Source organism: Nilaparvata lugens, chromosome 7 (genome assembly GCF_014356525.2).
Source record: "Nilaparvata lugens isolate BPH chromosome 7, ASM1435652v1, whole genome shotgun sequence".
NCBI classification, from domain to species: Eukaryota; Metazoa; Arthropoda; class Insecta; order Hemiptera; family Delphacidae; genus Nilaparvata; species Nilaparvata lugens.
Window position 1 is genome coordinate 24,444,448 of NC_052510.1, and position 24,129 is coordinate 24,468,576.

Consider the following 24,129-nt stretch of genomic DNA (forward strand, 5'->3'; position numbering starts at 1 on the left):
TGATATTACAAATAAAGTAAATACAATAATTTAATAAATGTTGTAAATTCAGTATCAAAGTATCGTATAAACTCACTGTTTCACTTCGGTATGAAGACGTCAGCAAATTGACTCAAACAATAAAATATTAATAGAAAATAATGTTATAACCAAGTATTGCAAAAACATCGCAACAAAAATTTTACAACTGTATATTTAATGTTATAACAGAAGAAGAATGGCGGACTAAGTACAACGTGATCATTGAAAGAATTATGGTAATAATATTCCAGTTGATTAAATAAAATATTTTAAAATTTAGTTATGTAGCGAATGACAAGCAAATAAGAGAATAATTAATTAATATGTTTATCGATAATCTACATATTTATTAAATTACTAGTCTTGACTTTTGTTATTTGCATACACCCGAGGTTCGCTCAAAACATGTCAGCTAATAAAATAAAAACTTGATACATATTCAAACCCATTTATATTTTTTATAAGTGATTTAACATACATTATTCAATCACAAGATGTTGAACTAAACAATTCAGAATCACAATGTCTGCCTCCTCTTAATTTGAGTGATGTCTAGTGAAGCCATTGATGGTGCCTGTGATAGTAGAATACGTCGTTTGTTGGAAAAATACAACGAAATGTAGTAAATGACTTCCACTAGGCTGAGAACGCTGAACCCCAGAAACAGACCAAGGGTTCCTCCACAGTTAGCTGTCAACAAACAAAAGCATCCACTTCACAGCTACTCATTTTCAACTACAACTTGTCAATAATTATGCTTACAGTTTTTGTTGCTGTAGACTCCTTATTTTTAATTATTAATTGAACTAAACTGGAAACTCCAATATTATAAAATTGAGACGCCGTTTTGGTGTCACCCCGACATACTGTCATCTCTATAGGGTCTACCTCTACGTAAGTGTGTGATATCACATAGTTGAGGGCAAATATACTGTGTAATGTCATTTTCAGTGGAGGAGCCAGACTGTATGATGATTTCTTGTGATAACAGTTTTGCAAGCTCACGTCAACCCGACAACCTAGCTGTTACCTCCTTATAATGCTGTTTGTCGGGGTGACCTCCTGAACGTTTATTCGTAAGCCATACGAATTTACTTTTACTTTAAGTTTATCTGAGTGACACCTGGATATAGACTCCATCAAATTCTCTGGCTCTCCATTCTTTATAGATCTCCTATATTATAAGGTGCAGTTGATTATTTCCTGTTCTTTAGCTGCCAAAAACTGAAAGCTTTGAAATTTGAAAGGTAAGTATTTAAAGGTAGCCTACATTGAAGAAATCAACAATAAGTCCTTGGTATCTCAAAATAATTAAGTATATAATATAATATTATGATGTTCTAATATGTACCGTAGTAAATAATTATATTGCCGCACTTACAGAGGAATTCAGTTTTTCCATACAGCTCTTTCCTCTCTTTTGTTATGAAGTAAGCCTCCGTGAATACAACATTCACAGAACCTGTGTTGTTGCTGAAAATAGAGATCACCATAAATATCAATTCTAATTAGATTTAGGAATTAGTTGGTATTTTAAATCAAAGAGTATAGAAGAAAATAGTAAAAGCAATTCGATCTTCAGCAAAATAAATAAAAAGGTTTGATTTAAAATAATTTTACATAGCCTCAAAGTTGGGAAACAATTTTGAGGGAAATGAATTATTTATTTTTGCTATTACAAAAAACAACTAGCAGTCAGAATTTTTTACAATAAATGAATTAATTACTCACTGTGACAACGAGATCTTTCGGCAGGTCCGCCATCTTCTTGTTATCAATAATAATTCATTTATTGTAGAAAATCTGACTGCTAGTCGTTTTTTCTAATAGCAAAAAGTGATTTAATAATAAGCAGTTCGTGATGGAAAACAACATTGAAGAATTATTTCTATTTACTAAAGTACAAGTACAGCAAGCAAGATTCAAGTAAGAAAAATACGGTAATTATTGAATACGTGCAGAGTATAAAAAGTTATCCAAACTCTGTACACTGAAGATGGCGCTTGATGTCCGAAATTAACATAAAAACGTAACTACCATAGTAAAACCTTTGATTATGGATACAAGGTTATCATATCTTTCCTCTATGGTAAAACGTAATACCTTTTTTGAACGAGCGTTAGCGAGTTCTCACTTTTGAAGGCCAAAATTGTTGTCTGTCTGTTTGTATGTTCTACACTAGCTTCAGAGAGAATTGATCGATCAGCTTCAAATTTTGAACACGTATTCTTGGAGCCTTTTTACAGGTCATGTTATTTGGACAACAAAATTGACCCACTCCTTCGTCCTTTTTCAGGATATAAAAATAACATTGAAAGTGCATAAGAAGAAAAAATGATTTTGATTCATCATTTAGTCAGCTGAAGAATTCATTGCAATTTCAACAGTTTTTCCATTCATTGATTCATAAGATCTGCTGAGGCTATTTGGAAGCTATCACACAGACAGTCCTTCATGCGCTGATTTCAGCTGGTTAATATACAACATAATTTACAATGTTTACCTACATCAAAAATCTGGTGTGGTACACTCACACAACTTTCCTTGCTCATTAAACTGGGAGCCTCATTCTTAAACGACAATAATTTAGAGAAATAACATAATGACGATTGGCGGCAACATAATTATTTGAAACTACGATCAGACTACTGTATATGTGTGTATATAATTGTTTTCAGAGTACTTTTTCATTTGTGTAAATTGTAAAATCCGATGATTTTTTTAAAGTCGTCAAAACAGCTGTTCTACAGATGAAATATCTCGACTATGTTATTTTTATAGACTGCTCTACCTACCTACCTCATGCACGAGAAGGAGGTTACAAAGTCCATTTCTCAAGGATGGGGTGAACCCCCCATTAGTTTCCCAGAAAGGAGACTCATGCCAGTTGATGGAGCTGATAAATAACTATACAGAGTATGAATTTGAAATAAATCAGTCAAGTAATTTTTGAGAAAAACACGGTTTTTCAGTAATTATCCGCAATTTTTCTCGAGAATATTACGCAGCTCCTGCAATTTTCCTAGAAATGAGACTCATGTCAGTTGATAGGGCTTATAAATAGCCCATGGTATAAATTTGAAGAAAATTGTTAGAGCCGTTTTCGAGAAAACCGTGAAAAACATGGTTTTTAGTAATTATCCGCCATTTTTCTCGAGAATATTACGCAGCTCCTGCAATTTTCCCTGAAATGAGACTCATGTCAGTTGATAGGGCTGATGAATATAAGGCTGATCCATAAGACTGTTGATAGGGCTGATCCATGGTGCCGTGCTACCAATTTATCCTAAATAGGTTGGATAGCATTTTTCACCTATTAACCTAAAGAAAGTTATCGGCTCCAAAATGGTAAATTCTTGATAAATTATGAATGGATCTATTGCTAATGAATAGGAAATCCAGTTTTCAGAGCAAGTCAACTTATAATCTTCATAAGAATTTTGGCAATATACAACACAAATCCACAAAACAATACCTTACCACACTTAAACATATAGCATCATTACAGGCTAAAATACTTATCCATTTATATAGTTGAAAACAATGGCTATAGGCTTGTAGACACACAAATCAAATTATACAAAATTAGAACAATATAAAACTGTTCAAATCTCAAATTAAAACATTATAAATTTCAATTAAACAGAAAAATATTCAGAGAGCACAAAACACTTTGCATAGCCAGCCACCATTTTTTAGAGAAGGGCTACAAAGATAGCATTCTAGATGAAGCCAAAAACAGTGACGATGTTAAGAACACGTCATCAATATTAAATTCCAAAAAATTATAAATTACAAGTTTAGAATTTACATTTTCCATTTGTTCTCAATAAAACTTTATTTTGAAACTGTTATTTTAAATTTATTTATCCTCTATGCTATTCATAATGATCTGTTAATTCTGTTAACTCTGTTTCGGTGATACCATGGAATGTGCAACACAATTATTTATGATAAATTCTCAGTTAAAAGTTGTCTGCATATCGATTACTCTGATATTTACTATCAAGTTTTATAGATCTCTAATTGAAGATTCGATTTTAATCGAGAAAAAATGTAATATTACAAATACCCCCCTCTTGACATAAAAAAATTTACTGTTTGAGAATTTAAAGAAAAAAATTATATTGAAACAAATGGAAATTGTTGAAATTAAATTCGAGAACAGTAACAATTTTTCCTATAAAAACATTACATGTCATCCTATAATATTGAAAATTATTATAAAAATTCATCAATAGCATTTGTTATACATTTCCAAACAATATTTCAAAGTATAGAATATCAAAATTACTTTTGATTTAGCTTTATAATTTAAGGAAAATATCTCAACAGAAAGTTTAATATATATAAAGAATAGTTTTTGAAATTGCCCATAAATTTAATAGATAGAAAAATTCAATTTTTTATTGCATGAAAATTTAGTATGTTGAACAAAAAAAATTTTTTTTTAAAATGAATTGATGAATTGTTACATTTAATTTTCACATAAAATTTCAATAAATCAAAAAAATGTTCATTTCTTTCACTATTGATGTGGTTGATTTTATCGATGCAAATTTGTTATACAGTCCATTAAGGCACTCAGTATGAATTTCAGTTAAGTGTGACTCCAGTGTGATGACATCAATGTTGGGCTGATCCGAATACTTGTAGTGTTCGGCTGATACTTGTAGTTGACTGATGCATACCAAACGCGATACAGGTGACATCTCAGTTAGCATTGCCTCATGCTTGTAGTAGACGGCTGCATACCAAACTCAATACAGGTGACATCTCAGTTAGCATTGCCTCATGCTTGTAGTAGACGGCTGCATACAAAACTCAATACAGGTGACATATCAGTTAGCATTGCCTCATGCTTGTAGTAGATGGCTGCATACCAAACTCAATACAGAGTCACATAAATTTTGTATCATATAATTATACAATGTACATTTCAGGCTTGAAATGACAATGTAATTTGTTTTTTGGAAAAGAGATAGACGCTGCATACAGGATTAACTTTAGGTGAGGATTAATTTAGGTAAGGTTTGGTTTTTTGATATTTTCAGCTTTCAAGGTTTAGAGTTCTGCATACAGGAATAATTTAGGAGAGGATTTTTTTTGAATCAATTTCTTTCATGATACTGTGACTGTTATTCTGAATTCAAAGTTGCGAATGTGAACATGGATGACAATTACCTCCAGGTAATGTGGTAGTGTTGAAGTTTGAGTTACATGGTCAGCAATAGGTGTTGGCATTGTCATTGGCGTATGCATTGGTGTCGGAATTGGCATTGGCATTGTCGTAGGCATTGGCATCAACATTGGCGCAGGCATTGGCATCGGCATTGTCGTAGGCATTGGCTTCGAAATTGGCGCAGACATTGGTGTAGACATCAGTGTAGATATCGGCGTAGTTATTGGTGTAGATATTGGCATAGATATTGGCATTGGCATTGGCGTAGATATTGGCGTTGGCATTGGTGTAGGCATCAGCGTAGATATTGGTGTAGATATTCAATTAATGAGTCACACTAGTTCGAAAATCACCCAAATGTTCTTAACACTCTTCATGGCATTCACTTGTTGTTGATTTCGAGATTCATGTGATAATTATTTTGATGTTAATGTCCATGCTGTACCTGTTATTTTAAAATGCTTATAAACTAAAAAGAAAATTTTGATTAGGCTACCAATACAATCTAATATACATGAAAATTATTTACAAGTATATAATCAATATAAAAAATGGAATTTATTGTTAACATCTTATACAGTCAGCAATACATAATTGTGAAATTTCCTCAAACTCTATAGAGATATCAATTACAAAATTTTAATAAAAAATAATTTCATTTCCATTTATTCACTGTTCAAATAAATAAATTTAATCCATTCTTCAAAATTTAGAACATAAACAAATACATGTTACATAAATTTCATAACACTCTGTATCATTATCAAAATTGTAAAAAACATCAGATCATCACAACAAAAATAATTTCAATAATATTTCAATAAATTCAGACAATTGGTCTTCTATTCACAATCATTTCATAATATATCTGCATTTCATTATCATTTAGTATAACATTTCAATTATAGCATTTCACATTTATGATTTATCATTCAGGGTTTCAAAATTATTAATGTAGACAAATTTATAAATTTTTTTTAAATTTTTGTTCGAATATTGTATAAAAAGCAAAATATTTAATATTATTAATCATCATTTATCGGATACTATAGTTTATTTCGTCTTTTCAATGTTCTAAACACAAACTACATTTCATGACAAAACTTTACTATCAATCATTAAACAAGAAATCATTCAAAACATCAATAATATTTTGCTTCAAAGGCAATCAATATTCATAAGTAATCATCTGCATCTATGGCAATCAACATAAGTAATCAACACAAAAAATATTATCTCATTACTGCCACTCTAAGTCATAACCTCTGTTATTCCTTCTTTAGGCAATAATGGGTTTCCATCTCAAAAAACAATCACATACCAGCAAAATTCTAATCAACAAACCCCACAAAAAATTCTACATACACTCCAGCATCCATTTCAAACGATAATCAATCATATCAAAATTTATAGAACAAACAGTTTTTTTTAAATTTAGAAAAAGACATCAATTACAAAAACTTTAGAGAAATTTTAACCTTTAACTCATTTCAATTAATAATATGACAAGACGTTTTTATTTAATGGAAACATTATTATTCAAGTTAACTTTTATTTATATTGAACATCTCATATATATGGCGACACAATTCATTAATACTTTCAAATTTTGAAGTTTTATTATTATAAGAAACGAATTTATGCATAAGATTAAATTTCAGCATGTTCTAAATTGAACCATTTATTTTTTAAATAATTTTAGAATTTGAAGACTGTATAATAAGTACAAACCATTTCAAGATTACAATACAAAGACAATCAAGATGGATAATGGGAAAATAAGTTCCCTAAAAAATACAAATAAGAGAAAAAGAAAATTGGGTAAATAAATTCCCTAAATAATACAAGGAAAAGAAAGATTAATTAGATCCTATCCTACATGTCAGTACTAAACTTTCATAAGGAAGTATATTTAATAAAAATATACTACAAATAAAAAAATTGCAAAATGGGTTAAAAGCCCAGAAGAAAACTATAACCTAATTACATATGGCTTATGGCACGATATGCAATGAAAGATGAGAAAATGGGACATAATTTGCTCTGAAAAACCTAGTTACCTAATATGATACCTGACAAAAAATAGACATAATTAAAATATGTAATATATGATGAAAAAATATACCGCAAGCAAACAATTATTTACACTACAACAGATAGATTTTAGAAAAGTTAAGTTTTATCAACAATTTAATGATTAGGAAAATAAGCTACTATTTTAACTTCCAAAATTATTTCAGAAAAAATACAAATTTAAATGACTATGGACAAGATTGGTTAAGATATGCATCATAGAAGAAATTTACTGAACATTACACAAAGACAGGAAAGAATCGAAATTTGAAACGATTAAGGGCCAAGAAAAATAGGCTACAGGAAAGAAAAAAGACACAATTATGGACTCTTACCATACACTGCGTAGTGATTATGCTATTCTGAATCCCGGCATAACACAGGATTCCTAATCATTGTGTGCTTTCTGATGGTATTTCTTCATCATATATTGATTGACTCTCATAATTTTACCTGTACTTATCTCTTTAAGTTTGAAACACCCTTTATTGAGATCATCTCTTACTATGTAAGGTCCACGATATTTAGGACACAGCTTGGCAGAAAACTTCTTCAGCTTGCTCGACAAAATGTAATTTCGAATTACAACTAGATCATCAACCTTGAATTTATACTTGGGTCTACTATGCATATTCTGTTTTAATCTTCTGATGACACCTCTATTCTTTATTCTGTACAGTATTTGTTTGTTTCTGATACTTTCTTCTTCAAGTTCAAACTTATTTTCTACAGGATAATTGATATACTTAAAAACAAGATGTGCACACATCGGTTTTGTTGACATGTTAATTTTATTTATGTTTTTCCTAACCACAGTTATAGCAGCTGTATTTTCTTGACAATCTATTTTCAAAGAGGATAATACCTTGATTTCCCTGTCTACTTTTTCGTTTAATTCTACAACCTCTTTTTCAACATGCTTAATACTTTTATTATCTTCTACATTGAAAGCATCTTGTGTCATATTTTGTTGCTCAACTATGATTCTATTTTTATTTACTCTTTCATTAACTTCATCAACCCTATCAGAAACTTGAATGATTTTGTTTTGCATTGATTTTTCTACATCTAACATTGATATTCCAAGATCATTAGTTTTCTGCTGTAGATGACCTATTTCTTTGTGATTTTTACTTAATGTATCATTTATCTCTTTAATTTTCTGCTTTGGATTAACCTGCTCTAGTCTTATGCTATCAAATTCTTGCTTCATATCATCAAACCTAGCACTTTGATCTTGTTTCAAATTATCAATCTTAGCATTTTGCTCATCAAACCTAGCATTTTGCTCATCAAATCTAGCATTTAGCTCATCAAATCTAGCATTTTGTCTATCAAACTTTTATGTTAAGAATGCTATAAGATTTAGATCATTTTTAGCTCCTACCATACTTGTTTCATTTGATATTTCTACTACTTCCTCATGAATTGTTACATTTGAAACGTTTTCACTTACAGCTACACTATCGTTTGAGTCATTGTTTAAGGTTAGGTCTAGATCTTGAGATTCTTCATCTAAGTTTTGAATGTTTTTACTGAATAAAACTTCATTATTTTTATTGTTCTCCATCTTGCTACTGCGTAAAAAATATTTACTCATTAGAACCTGAACTTTCTCGAACCGATTTCCCACTCAGCAGCATCTCCCATTCACAATCCATCAAGATATCTATCCTACCAACAATTTTTTTATAACCAGGGATATATTTTGTAGTTTTGGTCCCACACCAGGGCGTACCATTTGCCGTGCTATCAATTTATCCTAAATAGGTTGGATAGCATTTTTCACCTATTAACCTAAAGAAAGTTATCGGCTCCAAAATGGTAAATTCTTGATAAGTTATGAATGGATCTATTGCTAATGAATAGGAAATCCAGTTTTCAGAGCAAATCAACTTATAATCTTCATAAGAATTTTGGCAATATACAACACAAATCCACAAAACAATACCTTACCACACTTAAACATATAGCATCATTACAAGCTAAAATAATTATCCATTTATATAGTTGAAAACAATGGCTATAGGCTTGTAGACACACAAATCAAAATTATACAAAATTAGAACACCATAAAACTGTTCAAATCTCAAATTAAAACATTATAAATTTCAATTAAACAGAAAAATATTCAGAGAGCACAAAACACTTTGCATAGCCAGCCACCATTTTTTAGAGAAGGGCTACAAAGATAGCATTTTAGATGAAGCCAAAAACAGTGACGACGTTATGAACACGCCATCAATATTAAATTCCAAAAAAATATAAATTACAAGTTTAGAATTTACATTTTCCATTTGTTCTCAATAAAACTTTATTTTGAAACTGTTATTTTAAATTTATTTATCCTCTATGCTATTTATAATGATCTGTTAATTCTGTTAACTCTGTTTCGGTGATACCATGGAATGTGCAACACAATTATTTATGATAAATTCTCAGTTAAAAGTTGTCCGCATATCGATTACTCTGATATTTACTATCAAGTTTTATAGATCTCAAATTGAAGATTCAATTTTAATCAAGAAAAAATGTAATATTACAATGGTATAAATTTAAAGAAAATCGTTAGAGCCATTTTTGAGAAAATCGTGAAAAACATGGTTTTTTAGTAATTATCCGCCATTTTTTCCGCCATCTTGAATTGAATGTTATTGAATTTCTTATTGTCGGGTTCGCATGGTATAAGGACCTTAAGTTTAAAATTTCAAGTCAATCGGTTAATTAGGGATGGAGTTATCGTGTTCACAGACATACACACATACACACACACGCACACACACACACACACACACACACACACACACACACACACACACACACACACACACACACACACACACACACAGACCAACACCCAAAAATCATGTTTTTGGACTCAGGGGACCTTGAAACGTATAGAAAACTTGAAATTGGGGTACCTTAATTTTTTTTGGAAAGCAATACTTTCCTTACCTATGGTAGTAGGGCAAGGAAAGTAAAAATCTGGTGTGGTGCACTCACACAACTTTCCTTGTCGTTATGAAAATTTCAATTATAATTTAAAATCAATCAACTGATCATTCTGCTATCTCTTCCAGTGAATGATTTAATAGAATAAACCAAGGTACCTAAAGAATGCATTGGAATCAACAGTTGCCTCTCTCATTAAGTTTGCATTTGAATAATCACATTTTTTTCGAATTTCGAGCTCATTTTCAATATTAGGTAAAAATGTTACTAGACATTAATTGTAGAGATCCCACACGCAATCTTTTCCACTTCAAATTTTTCGTTTAAATTGTATCTGAAGCCTGTTAATTGTATCTGAAGCCTGTTAATTGTATCTGAAGCCTGTTAATTGGAAATCTGAAATCAAACTTTGCATAGATGGGGTGGAGCTCCTGAAATTTTTACATGTATAGTACTTGAGGTAGTTGATAGAGCTTATCAATGACTATTTTAGGTATAAATGTGATCAAAATCGTTAGAGCCGTTTTTTTAGAAATTCGCGATTAACCCTGTTTTTGACATCATTTTTGCCATTTTAGCCGCCATATTGAATTGCATTTGATCGAAATTGTTCGTGTCGGATCCTTATAGTGTAAGGACCTCACGTTCCAAATTTCAAGTCAATCCGTTAATTGACAGATGAGATATCGTGTACTCAAACATACATACAATCATACTCTCTCTCTCACACACACACACACACACACACCACACACACACACACCACACACACACACACACACACACACACACACAGACCAACACCCAAAAATCATGTTTTTGGACTCAGGGGACCTTGAAACGTATAGAAAACTTGAAATTGGGGTACCTTAATTTTTTTTGGAAAGCAATACCTTCCTTACCTATGGTAGTAGGGCAAGGAAAGTAAAAATCTGGTGTGGTGCACTCACACAACTTTCCTTGTCGTTATGAAAATTTCAATTATAATTTAAAATCAATCAACTGATCATTCTGCTATCTCTTCCAGTGAATGATTTAATAGAATAAACCAAGGTACCTAAAGAATGCATTGGAATCAACAGTTGCCTCTCTCATTAAGTTTGCATTTGAATAATCACATTTTTTTCGAATTTCGAGCTCATTTTCAATATTAGGTAAAAATGTTACTAGACATTAATTGTAGAGATCCCCACACGCAATCTTTTCCACTTCAAATTTTTCGTTTAAATTGTATCTGAAGCCTGTTAATTGTATCTGAAGCCTGTTAATTGGAAATCTGAAATCAAACTTTGCATAGATGGGGTGGAGCTCCTGAAATTTTTACATGTATAGTACTTGAGGTAGTTGATAGAGCTTATCAATGACTATTTTAGGTATAAATGTGATCAAAATCGTTAGAGCCGTTTTTTTAGAAATTCGCGATTAACCCTGTTTTTGACATCATTTTTGCCATTTTAGCCGCCATATTGAATTGCATTTGATCGAAATTGTTCGTGTCGGATCCTTATAGTGTAAGGACCTCACGTTCCAAATTTCAAGTCAATCCGTTAATTGACAGATGAGATATCGTGTACTCAAACATACATACAATCATACTCTCTCTCTCACACACACACACACACACACACACACACACACACACACACACACACACACACACACAGAGACAGACAGACAGACCAATACCCAAAAACCACTTTTTGGACTTAGGGGTCCTTGAAACGTATAAACATTTAGAAATTGGGGTACCTTAATTTTTTTTGGAAATCAATACTTTCCTTACTTTATGGTAATACGGCAAGGAAAGTAAAAACCTGATACGAGTTGAGATATCAATTTGTGGTTTTTGCCATTCATTTTCTCTTGGAACTCTGTATCGAAATCATGTATCACATGACCACCTTCTCATTTTAAAAAATGGATTGATATGAGGGACAAAATTGTTGAAGCGACAGAGTGATTTTCCATTTCAAATAGTATCCCCAATGGAACCTACTGTCAAATTATTCTTGTGAAAAAAAAATTCAGCTGTTTCCATAATTTTTTCCAACTCTGTATAATTAAAAGTTGCTGCTGGTTTCAAATATTACAATACAAAAGTTCATGAGCGAGTTCTCCAACCCAGGGGGTCACTAGTCTAGTTTTATTATAACATATGAAATAAAATAATAGTAAATACATATTTAAATTTGATGTTAGAATACGGTACCCTATTATATAGGATAAAATAATTGTCTATAATCATAAATTTTTACCAGTAGGTCATAGCTCAGTTATTCCTTTTATTCTGTTACGACATTATAACGCAAAATCATAAATTTCAATTTCAAATTCATCTAACACATATTGACATTAATGTTTTATATGAGTTTTCAAGTATTCATATATTGTACGGGTAGTAGTATTTATTGTAGAATTTAAAAATGGTGTACTTTTCTCACCCTATTGTGAAAACTATTACCTTATCCAAACCATTTTTTGTCTTATTATTTTACAGTGAACAAATCAGAATAATTTGATAAGATATGAGTAAATTCATATTTAATTTTGACTTTTGAATACCTTATTGAGCTCTTGGCCGTAGTCTCTGAGGAATAGGTGTGAGAATTCTCGACGGTGTAACTCAATTCGGTGCAAGCTGGCAAGCAACTGCAAACTGTCTTTTCAATCTGGTTTTTCACCATCAATTCTGAAAACACATCATTGGCATGTTAGATAATAATTCACTCAAAAACACATTTACAGTACCTAATGTTGATTCAATTTCTATTCAACATATGATACAAAATGAAATTGAAGCAACTTCATTTTCTTTAATTAATATTCTTAGTTCTTTTAATAAATTTGAGTTGTAGATTGTGTCTAATATAGGAGATGAACGAAATAATCCTAAGTTCGTCAGTTCGGCTCGAGCCGTGGTGATGAACGGGTTGTTTTCGTAGCTGCTTGCCCGGCCACAGATAAGATAACTGTTTTTCGTTTTTATCCTGTAGAAATTGAATCTTTGACTTCTCGTTGTAGCTTCTAACCTATAAACTGTAAACTTTTTGTATAATTAATTATAACTATTTTGAAACAACTTCTCAACTAAAATATAATAATTTCATTTCATTAAACACAAAACATTTCTCCTCTTAATGGTATAAACGCTCTTAAAATTTCTAAAATGAATTTTCAATCAATTTTTCCTCAACTATTACTCATGATTTCTGGCTTTCGTTTATGGAAATAACTGGAGTGGAAATAGGAAAAGGTAGAGAGAAGTTTGTGATTGTTGGAGTATACAGATCACCAAATGGAGAGTGGAATAATTTCTGTGATCGAATTGATACAGTTTTGCATGATCTGACAAACAAGTATGATAATATAGTAATTGCTGGCGATTTCAATGTGGATCTGAATGTGAAGAGCTCTATGAGTGATACGTTTAGAGACATATTTACTGTGAATAATCTTACCATAAAAGTGAATAAGTTCACTAGAATCACTAGAAACTCACAAACAATAATCGATAATATAATCACCAACATAAATGACTGTGAAGTGGCAGTGAGAAGCTCTGAACTATCTGATCACACATTTCAGTTTTTGAAAGTGACCAGTGGTTTGTATGTAGCTGAAAAAATGAAAAGATGTATTGAAGAAATTAGAGAAATGTCTACAAGTAACCTGAACTGTCTTAATAACCATTTATCCAGAGAGAAGTGGAGAAGTATGTATAGTGAGGTTGATCCAAGCAATCAGTTTTTGGAATTTTCAAAAAAGCTTGATTATTATTTCAATGTTTCTTGTCCAATAAAGAGAATTGAAATGAGCTGTACGGAAAATAAAAATAAGTCGATCACTGAGGATATATTACAATTGAGGCAGGATGTAAGAAATGCTTTCAAATTATTCTCAGAGTAGAGATGCAACAAAAGAGAGAGAGAGTACATGTTAAAACTATTCTCCATCTTCAAACAATCTTTTTCATTGATTTTTGATTTTGTATTGTCATGTTTCTCTGTGCGGTACTTATTAGTTTGTATCTTTGCAGCTGGAGCGCTAGTGGTCCACTGCCGACCTGATACTGTGCATTTTCGTTGCATATTTTATTTATCTTTGTTCTAGTTTTTGGATATGTTCTGAAGCCTTTGTCATTTTATTATTGTATTTGTCAATTTGTTGTTCAGCTTCCGGATATTTTTGCATCTTTTTAAACATCAATTTTATTGGTGATTTCTTGATCTAGGTAGCACCTGCTTGCTATCCACTTCCTGTCTTCACTGTTCATCGTTTGGCTGTCTAGCAGCAACTTCGTGTGTGTCTCCATTTATTCTACTTTATTCGTGAAAATAGTTTCACCTCGCCCTGTTTTGCTTTTTTATTTGTTGGAGACATTTCATCGGTTCTTTGGAGCCATCAACCTTGGAATTCGGACAATTAGTTCATTTGTTATTTCAATTTTAATTTTCAACGTGTTCGGAAACTCTTGCTTGTGTGTGCACTTTCTTCTACAATATATAAGTTACAATTTGAACTCTCATCTCTCATGAAAATAGTTTTCACCTCACCCTGTTTGTTTATTTCAATTGTTGGATATTCTCGACTGGTTCTGTGGAACTATTATTAGTTTTTCAAGACTTGAACACTTGTTTCAATTTTACATATTTTATTTCCATTACGGCATTCTCAAAATGGCTGCTTGTGTGCGTCACCGCGTCTGTCTACAAGTTTAAATTTGTTTTACATATTGCAGACTCTTGTTTTTACATTAAGTGCTAACCTTGTTCAGTAATTCTGTGCTTGCATTGTGGGACTGAAAGTTTACCCATCATTCATTCTATTGATAATTATTGTGGTATATTGCCAATATCACTGATTAATGTGACTCTCAATTGTAAATGGCATTTTACAAATATTGCAACTGAATATTTCCAAACTTGGGAAATATATCCTTCAAAACATTGATTGAAAACTCTTCCTCTTCAACTGGCTGCTGTTTCATTAGCATTTCAAACAAGTTGGAATCTTGTTTCTCTCCTGATGTGTCCATTTGAGCTATTGGAAGCTCACACTGTCTTTGAAGGCCCTAGACCAAACCGGGACCTTGACTTTGGCCTATTCGAGCTATTGGAAGCTCACGCTGTCTTTGAAGGCCCTAGACCAAACCGGGACCTTGGCTTTTGCATTATGTTCCGCAGCTAAGTATTTTTGTATCATCTACTTTGTATTTTTATACTGCCCTGATCTATTGTTTTTATCTTTCAGGTTGGGAATTCATGGTTGTTCATAATCAACTTCACTTTATTTTTGAGTTATTGCTCTTAAGAATTGTTTGTCAGTTTTTTGTAATCAATTCATGAATGTTCTGTGAACATTGCAATTATCAATCCTATTTAATTCTTTGTTATTATTCTTTTGATTATTGCTAAAGCTTAGTTTCTGCATTTTGCAATTAGACTATTTCAGTACAGGCTACTGTTATTCATATAACCTTATGGTTAATTTTAACCTACCTGTTTTCTTTTGTTGGTATCGAACCAATTCAAATGTTGAAGCCTTGCAATTCAACATATTTACATCTTAATCTTCCTAGGTGTTGTTTGTTATTAGAAACGACAATTGTAGGTTTAATCTAAAGACTATTTATTATAGACTCTGGTATTCTATAAACGTTTATTTAGTAACTGTTTCATTATTCCATTTTGATACCAGATAGATTATTTTCTATGTGCATTGCTGTTATATTCATAACTTTCTACTGTCAATCTTTGATAATTAAAATTCAAATTATTTCAAATGATTACTATTTCAAATTGTTACATTGCAATCAGTTCATGTATTCAGATTACTGTTTTTACTTGTTCTTTTTTACTAGAATCATTTAATACCGTTTTCAAGTTTTGTTCATGTACTTCAATCCTGTTCCAAACTTAATCCTAATCTTGTTCATAACAAAGTTAAATTCTATCTCAATTTATATGTCGACCAATCACCCTGAGGGGTTATTCCATGTATTCAAATTTTTATTTCTTGTTCATGTGATTTGACATTCTTTAATGCTGATTAAAGTTTGTATTTTACTAACCTACTTTTTCATTTGGCATTTCACCTTAGCCTACATTTTGTTGATTAGTTTTAATACTGAGTTGCCTAAAACTGTTTTGCATTCATTCCAGTGCACAGGTTTTTGAATGCACAACGGTTCCTGCACTCATGTGGAATTTCAGTCAGGTGTCAAATCAGTCAAGACACATTGTTTCTCTATTTTCAGAATTCGATTTATTCTCTCCTATTTATACAGTCCACTCTTTTCTAAAACTAAATTCCACAGTACATGAACTTGGAAAAGCACTATACAAATGAGATAAGAAGAGCAAAAAGCAATTACGTTGTGGATACTTTGAGTGCATCAAACAACCTGAATAAATGTGTATGGAGGATCATAAATGATGAAAAAACCGGATCAAGGCAAACAAATGGTAACAGGTACATTGGTAGTATGAAAACAAAAGAGGGCAATGTTTTGAAAGATGGAAACGAGATTTGTGAATATCTGAATAAGTTCTTCCAGGAAGTTGGCTCAAACATTGAAGACTCAGTTTTGGATGGTTTTACCCTATCATGTGTTGAAACAGAAAATGACTCAAGCCATATTGAAAAGATGGTTGTTGCTCCTTTCACAGAAACAGAAATTCTCGAAATTATTGATTCCCTGAAGAGTAAGAGGGCAACTGGTCTTGATGGGATCTCAACTGTTGTTATAAAAAGTATTTAATTGCTCCATTAACAGTATTGGTGAATAAGTCCTTGGAGTGTGGTGTATTTCCTCAGAAATTGAAAGAGTCGAAGATAGTGCCAATCCACAAGAGTAGCAAAGAAAATCTGGCAAATAATTTTCGACCAATCACTATAGGGAATGCACTGGGCAAAATCTATGAAAAAGCAATGTTAATTCGTTTCGTGGAGCATTTGTTTCGAAATGGAATTTTATCATCAGAATAACATGGATTTCAGAAGGATAAATCAACCAGGTCAGCCATTGCGTCTCTTGTGGAGAATGTAATAGATAGAATGGATAATCGTGAAAGGGCAGTGGGAGTTTTTCTCGTTATGAGCAAAGCATTCGATTGTGTGGATCACACTATCTTGTTGAAAAAGTTGGAATATGTGGGAGTTACTGATGTGGAGCTTGAGTGGTTCAAATCCTATCTTGTGGGTAGAAGTCAGTGTGTGGAGATGACTAGAGAGGAAAATGGGCAAAAAATTAAATACAGATCAAATAATCTTAGAATAAAAACAGGTGTACCACAGGGTTCGATCCTCGGACCATTATTATTCATTTTATATGTTAACGATTTACCACAAATAATAAGTGGTAAGGTTTTGATGTATGCTGACAACACATCCTACATCTTTAGAGCAAAGGATGCAGAGAAATTAGAATTAGATACTTTTGTCAATGTACATGCCATAGCCCAATTCCTCAGTCAACATAACCTCAAAGTGAACGAAACTAAAACGCAGTTCTTGCAGTTCAAACATAGAAATAATTATAGAGATCTTGAAGAGATAAACGTTCAAATAAATGGAGTGAATGTTGAACAACCTCTGTCTGTGAAATTTCTAGGTGTCTTGCTGGACCAGAACTTGTCGTCGGATAACTATATTGATCATTTGTGCTGTAAAATATCATCTGGAGTGTTTGCACTCAGGCAGATTTCAAGATTAAGTACTGGGAACACTATCTTAACATGTACAGTATATCATGCCCTCATAATGTCACATATTCGGTATGCAATATTAGTTTGGGGGGGCTCCAGTCTCAAAAATTTAGATAGAATCTTTAGAATGCAAAAGAGAGCTGTGAGAGCGATAAAAGGTCTTAAGCCATTAGAGTCCTGCAGAGAGTATTTTAAAGATCTAGGACTACTAACTGTGCCTGCACTGTACATTTTCGAAGTGATCATGTATATAAGAGATACAAAATTTATAAGAAACTGTGACATACATAATTATGACACTAGAAATAAGAGTAAATTTTCGGCACAATACCACAGGACAGCTCAGTATGAAAATAAGCCTTCTTATATGGGTATGAAATTTATGAGTAAACTGCCGTCAGCTTTGAGAGAAAATGAGGATATTTTCAAAAAGCTATTGAGCAAACGGGGTTTACTACAGTATTCAAGAATTTATGGATGGAGAATGAGGCTTTTGGGAGGATTAAATTGCAATGTACATTGTGGAATGTGATGTATATAATATATGTTTATATGTATTCCTTTATTTTTTTGACAAATAGTCCTTGACGATTTCCTATACTCTTTAAAGAGTCTCCAGGGTGAAAATTTAATCAAATCAAATAAATATAGGTCTATTCAATTTACTTAGTAGGTCTATTACTTATTTACTTATTTATTTATTTATTTAGTAGGTATATTCAATTTACTTTAGCTCCTATTCGTAATAGAACGATAATTTGTGAAATGAATAATATTTGACAGATTCTAATAAACTAATGATTCAGCAATGTGTGAAACAGATAGTGAAACGCTTCTATTAAAAATTGCGCACATCGATGCGAATCGTCGCTATCACGTGGGACGAACGTAAACCACGGCTTCAATATCGTTCCGCTCCCGTCACCATCCCGCGTGTTAGCAACGGTTCGCACTGGCGTGCGCAAGGTTTTATGGACAATTTTCACAATATAATTTGAATCAAGAGTCAAGTGTTTGTAATAATTGTGTATAAAAATTATTTTTCTTATAATTTGCTTGTATTATATAATAAAATGTGTGGGAGAGGGGTGTTTTGCAGGGCGATTCCATCAGTCCGCTGCTCTTCTCTCTCTATGTAAGCGATATAGAGGATTATTTCAGGAATCAGGGTTTACACGGTGTAAATATGAATGGCCAGTTTGATGTATTCATGCTCCAGTACGCGGACGACATTGTAATTTTGGCTGACAGTCCTTCAGACATGCGTAGAAAACTTCGGTGCTTGGAGACCTACTGTGAGAGCATACAATTAAAAATAAATACGGATAAGACAAAGGTGATACCTTTCCACAAAGGAAGATTAGGGAAGTTTTTACCTTTTTACTACCTCAATGACAAAATAGAAATCGCAAAAACGTATAAATACTTGGGGGTTGAGTTCTCCAGCTCAGGTAGATTCAATTATTTTTGCTCATCCATGTGTACAAAGGCAAAGAGCATTGGTGCAGCTATTAGATATGCTCTGGCTAAGGCGAAATGCAATACATGGGAGAGTAAAATAAAGTTATTTGAGACTGTCTTATTACCGGGAGTATTATATAACTAATATATGGGGTCTGTTCAGCATAGAATCCATAGAAAAAATTCAATGTCAATTTTTCAAATGTCTACTTTTGTTGAATGGCGGCACTCCTGACTGGGCAATCCGTATTGAGTCAGCAAGGTTCAAATTGGCTTTCATTGTGTTCTGTAAAGCCGTCAAATGGTTGATTCGAATACTGGAAATGCCAAATAGTAGATACCCTAGGAAGTGCTACGATATTATGGTATCAGAATTAGCGCAGGGAGGAATTGATAATTCAAAGCTCAGATTCAATTGGGTAAATTAGCCAGTTTTTCAATGCCTAAGCAGAAAATTTGTGGACGAATTATAGTATTGATGTGAATGCTTTGAAACAACGCTATGAGGAGCTTATAGAAGCATATTGTGGTAATCTGTACAACTTAGATGTAGGTAGAGCCATCGATTCCCAATCCTCTCCCAGATACACGCAGTTGAATCCAAATTTCATTTTAGGTGAGCAGTTCAGATTTAGATTGGCCTTCTCGAAGATTCGTTGTTTATCCCAACTAAGATTGGCTAACGACCTGAGTATTTACCTGTAGGTTGAAGGGAAGGGTATTTGGATAAATTGCAAAGAGCACTGTCCAATCTGCAACTTTCAAACTGATGAGACCGTAGAACATTTTTTATTAGTATGTCCCATGTATTGCCACATCAGGAGGCAATTCACTCAGAATATTGTAAATGACGCAGATAAAGTAATGGTACTGCTATCCAACTTGAGTGTAGAAAAAATAAATTCCGTGTACAATTTTACAGTAGAGGCGCTCAAAATAAGATCAGAGATACTAAGCATAACAGGTTGAGCCGGCAGTGAGCCTTTTTAACAATCGCAGCAATTTAATCATGACGTTTCACTCAATTGAATCCTGTTTGTAATTATAATCAATGTTTCCATATTGTTTGTGTATTTTGTCTGTTAGTATCATGATGATTGTGACTTTGTATGGGGCGTGGCCCCGATTGCAAATAAAGATATTTATTATTATTATTATAAAATGTGTGGATAAATTACATTTGAAACATCCTCTTCTCGTTATTCATTATCAAGACATCGAGAGCTATTGATAATTGCAATTTTAACAAAAAAGTAAGTTGGAACATGCTTGAAATGTGTTGGTGTTTTTATAAACATCAGAATGCGATATTCTGAATTTTTGACTATAGGTATACTTACTTGTTACGTTCCGGAAACATTGATTAGTGGCACTGCATATCGGAACTGGAGTTGTTGCTGGAAAACAATAAAGTAGATATTATTTCATAATAGGCCTGCTCTACAAAAAATTTTCATTGAATATTAAGATTTCGAATTGTTGACTTTTGATAGGTAATCTAATAAACCCCTACACGCGTGAGCTGCTTCCAGGATTTGACTGAGCTGAATGTAATGTAACCGGTGATATCTTTGTCTCATGACTTGGTTAATCTTCCAAAATAGAAATCTTATACCGGTACGTGAAATATTCGAAAACAAAGGGTTCGATAGTCATTCTTGCAGACTATCTCACCGCACGCCACCAAATGCAAACGGCGGAGGGGGTGTTTCTACTCATCTATAATATTTGCTGAAATAATATACTAAACAAACATCTGTTTGAATCCTTGATTGGTCGGGAGCTTAGTGGATTCGTTCATTGAAATGCAAAGATTATCATCATTATTTAATTGTCACCTATTCTAGCAACTATCAACTACGAGCCAGGAACGTCAATGAAAAATACTTCAAAAAATTAACCTCAGGTTAATTGAATTCTGAATAGAACGAATAAATAAAAGTCATGTAACATGTCAAATTTTCAAACAAAGTTACCCAGTAATTGATTTTGGACAGAGGGCATATTCAATTTTTAATTTCTACACTTGGGAACTTGCTAACTTGCTGCAACTAAATTCGGGTCTCGGTAATTCTATGTTACTAAATTTTGATCTATAATAAGAAAACAACAAAAGTTTGGCACTCATCACCATTTCAACAATTCAAACCCACTTTAGAAACACTCATATACGATTTAAGAAAACTCAGTACACTTGAACTCACACGCACAAATAATTTCCTAATTTTACAACTACTGATTCTATCAAATTGATTCAGATTTCAACTACATCAAAATTATTACTGATTACCGAAAAACTTTACAATTTGTCCCTCTGGATGGGAAACAGACCCATTCAGAGGACCGGAGCTCGCACACCTTTCACATGAAGTTTTTCCGGTTACGTCTCAATTCGAACAGTGGCTTTTTCACTGAAAATTATTCCCCCTCCACGAGCGTTGAGCATAACTTCCAGCCAAAAAGCCAAAGCTGCAAAAAGGTCAATGCTCGTTCAAATTTCAAATATAGTGGCTTTTTCGACATGAAATTGAAACTGTATTTGAAAAATGCACGAAAATCGCTCTAATTTTGACAACTAAGCAACGAGTTAGCAAATTCAATAAAAACAAGGTCAATTATTCTCACACAAAAACTCAAAGTAGGTACGATTCAAAGTTCATTCAGTTCAATAACCTGAAAAGAAGACACACAAAAAACAACTACAATAATACCCAATTTCACACTATTACAGTAATAACCAGCTAATTACATATTGGTCTATTCCAGACAATTTCACAGTAGAGCAAACCCCTTTTGAGAAACCCGGATATCATAGAATTAGGAGAAAAATTTAGTCTATACGATCAAAGTTAAAATAATATCTAAATTTGGGAGAGAAATAGTACAAGGAGTATCCTTGGTTTTTCTCTCTCATTCAGTGTTTGTTTGTGAAAATAGCAATAATAAATAATAGTTAATTAGAGTTGGTGCAACCCAGTAGAATATTACTCTTTTGACTTGCAGTTTGCTTTTATTTTGTACAATCCAATTTACTAGGTACTTTCCCAATGCACTATTACTTGTGTTATGGCTCTCTAATTGCCCCCTTATTTACACAGTTCCTTTACTGGCACTTATCATTAACATACTCATCTTATCATTCTTCATTCAAATACAACTCTTTAGTGCAATCAATCTTACTCTCTTATTATCTTCTTTATTGTTCTCTCCATCACCACTTTCACTTTCTCAACTTCAATTAAAAAAAAAATCCAAGATTTTAATTCCCATCATTAGTCCAGTATTTATTAGTTTTGAATATTAATTATTGTATTTGAGTCTTAGTGCCCATTGCACAAAAGCCGGTGAAATTTTAATCTTGATAAATTACACGAGAACCAATCAGAAAAGCATTTTTTTCGGAAAAGCCTTCTGTGATTGGTTCTCGTGAAATTAATCACGTTTAAAATGTAACTGTTATAACGGAGCTCTGCTCCGCTCATGTTACATCCGATTAGAAAGCCAGAACTATTAAAAGATTTATCATATTGATTTTCTTTCCTTTCTATCAATTCATTACATTATAAAATAAATACAGCATTGCAGGATGCAAACTCACAGCCTTCTTCATTCCCTAGGATTTCTTGGCCTGCTCAAGAAATAAAATCAATCCTAATTTTAGTTAATATTATTCTTTTATCTTTTATTTCTTAATCAAGCATTATTTTTTATTTTACTATTTTTTGAATTTGTATTGAATTTATTATTATCATTATTTTATTCTCAAGCTTATCTTTTTCTATTATAATTATTTTATTTTGTGATTGCATGCTTGTGTTGTCTATGGAACTCTCCTCCACACGCAGACGATTAGTCTTTGTAGAGGAATTTCGTAATATTGAGTTTATTCATGGTAAATACTTGAAGGAATAAATATATATTTGAATTTGAACTTCAGGTGTAAAATTGTGAATAAATAAATCATAGTTTTATTAATTAGTATTGAAAAATATGTATTTATTATTATAAATTATTTATTTATTTATTTATTCATAGAAAAACCAATCATTATACGTATTAGGTACGGGTATTGAGCGTTATTATTGTTGTGGTACTGACTTGGCATATAGAAGGCAACACACTGGCACTGTTGGAGTGTGACATTGGTGAGACACTCAACGGCGCAGTTGTCCTGCGTGTAGTAGCGGAAATACTTGAGTTGGCGTTCGTCAGAGAAGTAGCACTTGCGTCGGGTCGGCTCAATGTAGAGCACCGGCTCATCGGGCGTCGTGATGTACTCGGGTCGCACGAATATCGACACATCCGCGTTCACGTTCGACCGGTACGATATGCGTCTTGCATGCGGAAACTCCACTGGGTTGTGCAGGATTATCTGCAAATCATTTAATTAAATTATATTCATTGCTGAGAAAAACATAAGACAGGTTACACCGCATTATGAGTTGAAGCATTTCAATTCAAACAATTTACAAGGCTTTAAAACAATATAATACCGTATATTATAACGTGACATTATACAAATTATAAAATATATGAGTAGCCTATATTGCCGGAGGTGAGATTGTTAATATGGCAATCCGGAACAACTGAAAAAAATTATTAGAATATTAATTTAATGGTTAATGTACTTATATCCCAAACTAACTACACCTATATCACTAAAGAAAAATATCTGAAGTAACTAATCATCTATTCCCACTCCATTTCCGGTCTTTCCTCAATTATTCACTTTTA

General features: G+C 32.5%; 1 protein-coding gene across 4 annotated transcripts in view; it reads right to left on the reverse strand.

Moving 5' to 3' along the window:
* Window positions 1–453: 453 nt before the first annotated feature.
* LOC111051416 (pickpocket protein 28) overlaps window positions 454–24,129 on the reverse strand; it is a 47,135-nt gene continuing 23,459 nt past the window's right edge. For all 4 annotated transcript variants that reach the window (XM_022337932.2, XM_022337931.2, XM_022337933.2 and 1 more), the window contains 5 exons: window positions 23,494–23,767; window positions 20,736–20,792; window positions 12,791–12,917; window positions 1,403–1,494; window positions 454–711 (listed from right to left, as the gene is read on the reverse strand). In XM_022337932.2, the coding sequence (XP_022193624.1) occupies window positions 539–711; window positions 1,403–1,494; window positions 12,791–12,917; window positions 20,736–20,792; window positions 23,494–23,767 (723 nt within the window). In that variant the 3' untranslated portion in view covers window positions 454–538. The remainder of the gene's footprint in view (window positions 712–1,402; window positions 1,495–12,790; window positions 12,918–20,735; window positions 20,793–23,493; window positions 23,768–24,129) is intronic.